Source organism: Geospiza fortis, unplaced genomic scaffold, assembly GCF_000277835.1.
Source record: "Geospiza fortis unplaced genomic scaffold, GeoFor_1.0 scaffold10, whole genome shotgun sequence".
Taxonomy (NCBI): domain Eukaryota; kingdom Metazoa; phylum Chordata; class Aves; order Passeriformes; family Thraupidae; genus Geospiza; species Geospiza fortis.
This window is the reverse complement of record NW_005054326.1, coordinates 4672986-4674445: the sequence shown is the minus strand read 5'-3', so window position 1 is coordinate 4674445 and position 1460 is coordinate 4672986. Positions and strand designations below refer to the sequence as shown.

Below are 1460 nucleotides of genomic sequence, written 5' to 3'. Positions count from 1 at the left end.
CATGCTGGGACACAAAATCTCTTTAAAAACTCCTGAAAAAAAATTCATTTCACACCAAATACCATGTTTAAAAAGTACATTTTATTCTAATAGAAATAACCAAGATGTCTGATAACCGATTTTTCAAAAGCTCTTATACTTGCAGGCTAAAAATCAAACACAAGTGATTTATATCTTGCTTCTTTCTACTGTTGTCCAAGTGAAAACTATCACAAAGAGTAAATTTCTTCATTTTACTAGAAAAAAGGCATTATGCTGTCAGGCTTCATATTGAAGGCAATGCTTATTTTACATTTCAGTAACCCAGAAGAAAATTTTATGGTCTCCTCCTACTGCACATAGTGGAAGAGTTCTGTGCCATGTCAAACCAGATCCTACAGCTGCAGTTCCAGTAAGAATAGGCTGGAAAATACAAAAAGAGAGAAAAATATCAATACAACTTCCCTTATAAATGATTTCTAAACTGCAAATATCAAGTTGCATAGACAAAAAACCACCACAGATTAAATACTCCTTAACAAATATAGTTAAAATACAACAGAAATTCTACTGAAAAATGTGAATCCCTGCTACATAGTTCCAGTAGCTGCTTACTTAAGCAACATACAGCAAAATATTCCATAATAACAAATAGTTTCAACTCTTTACATTAGCATAAACACTATTATTATAAAGGCATGATATCAAACTTAGAAACCTTTTATAATGAAATTACTTCTGTCATTTCAATGTATTCATAACTAGTATGTTTGGAGGTAATGTTTTTACTGTAAGCATTGCAAATATATACTGACTCCAGCAAAACCAAAATATTTCCTATGCTTTGCATTTTCATTAATTATTTAAAATATACTTAGTTAAAACCATAAAAATATACCACTAGGTGTTTTTAGCCTCCTAAGAACTAGAAATATTGCCAGATTAATGAAATATCAGGTTTAAGGCATTTTTCTTCCCCTCAGAACTGATATGGCAAACCAAGCTAAAACATCTAGATCAAGCAGCTTCTAAAATAGCAGTTTTAAGTATGCACCAATTTTTTTTTCCTTAGCATGAATGCCACAAACCAAATTAAAATAAAATGGGTACACCAAGCAGCAGTTCTGAATGGTTTGGGCTAGTTTTTAATTGGAGCTTCTACATAACATGAGTCTGATCTAAGGAGAACAGATGCAACTCCAGTCAAAAATTTACCTGGGGGTGTCCTAAATGATGAACCAGCAATTGAGTAGTTGTCTTTCCTGGATATCCAGTGGTTGCAAACAGATTTTCATTCACTCGGGACCACCTATGAATAAAATGAATCCACCCATGAATAAAATGAATGTTCTTTCCAAATACCCCTGTCATAGCAGCAGAAGTGCACACAAAGTGGAGTTCTCTTCCTTGGGACTAACTGTGAAGATGTCACGCATTTTACTAACAGCAGAGAAACAGATTTAGTGAATTAGCTTGTAAAT

At 33.2% G+C, this 1460-nt stretch overlaps 1 protein-coding gene across 1 annotated transcript in view; it reads right to left on the bottom strand.

Moving 5' to 3' along the window:
* Positions 1–59: 59 nt before the first annotated feature.
* The window catches only part of NUP37 (nucleoporin 37), a 21766-nt gene continuing 20365 nt past the window's right edge, over positions 60–1460 (bottom strand). Inside the window, exons 9-10 of the mRNA XM_005421051.2 lie at positions 1195–1288; positions 60–402 (exon numbers count right to left, since the gene is read on the bottom strand). Of these exons, the coding sequence (XP_005421108.1) occupies positions 289–402; positions 1195–1288 (208 nt within the window). The 3' untranslated portion in view covers positions 60–288. The remainder of the gene's footprint in view (positions 403–1194; positions 1289–1460) is intronic.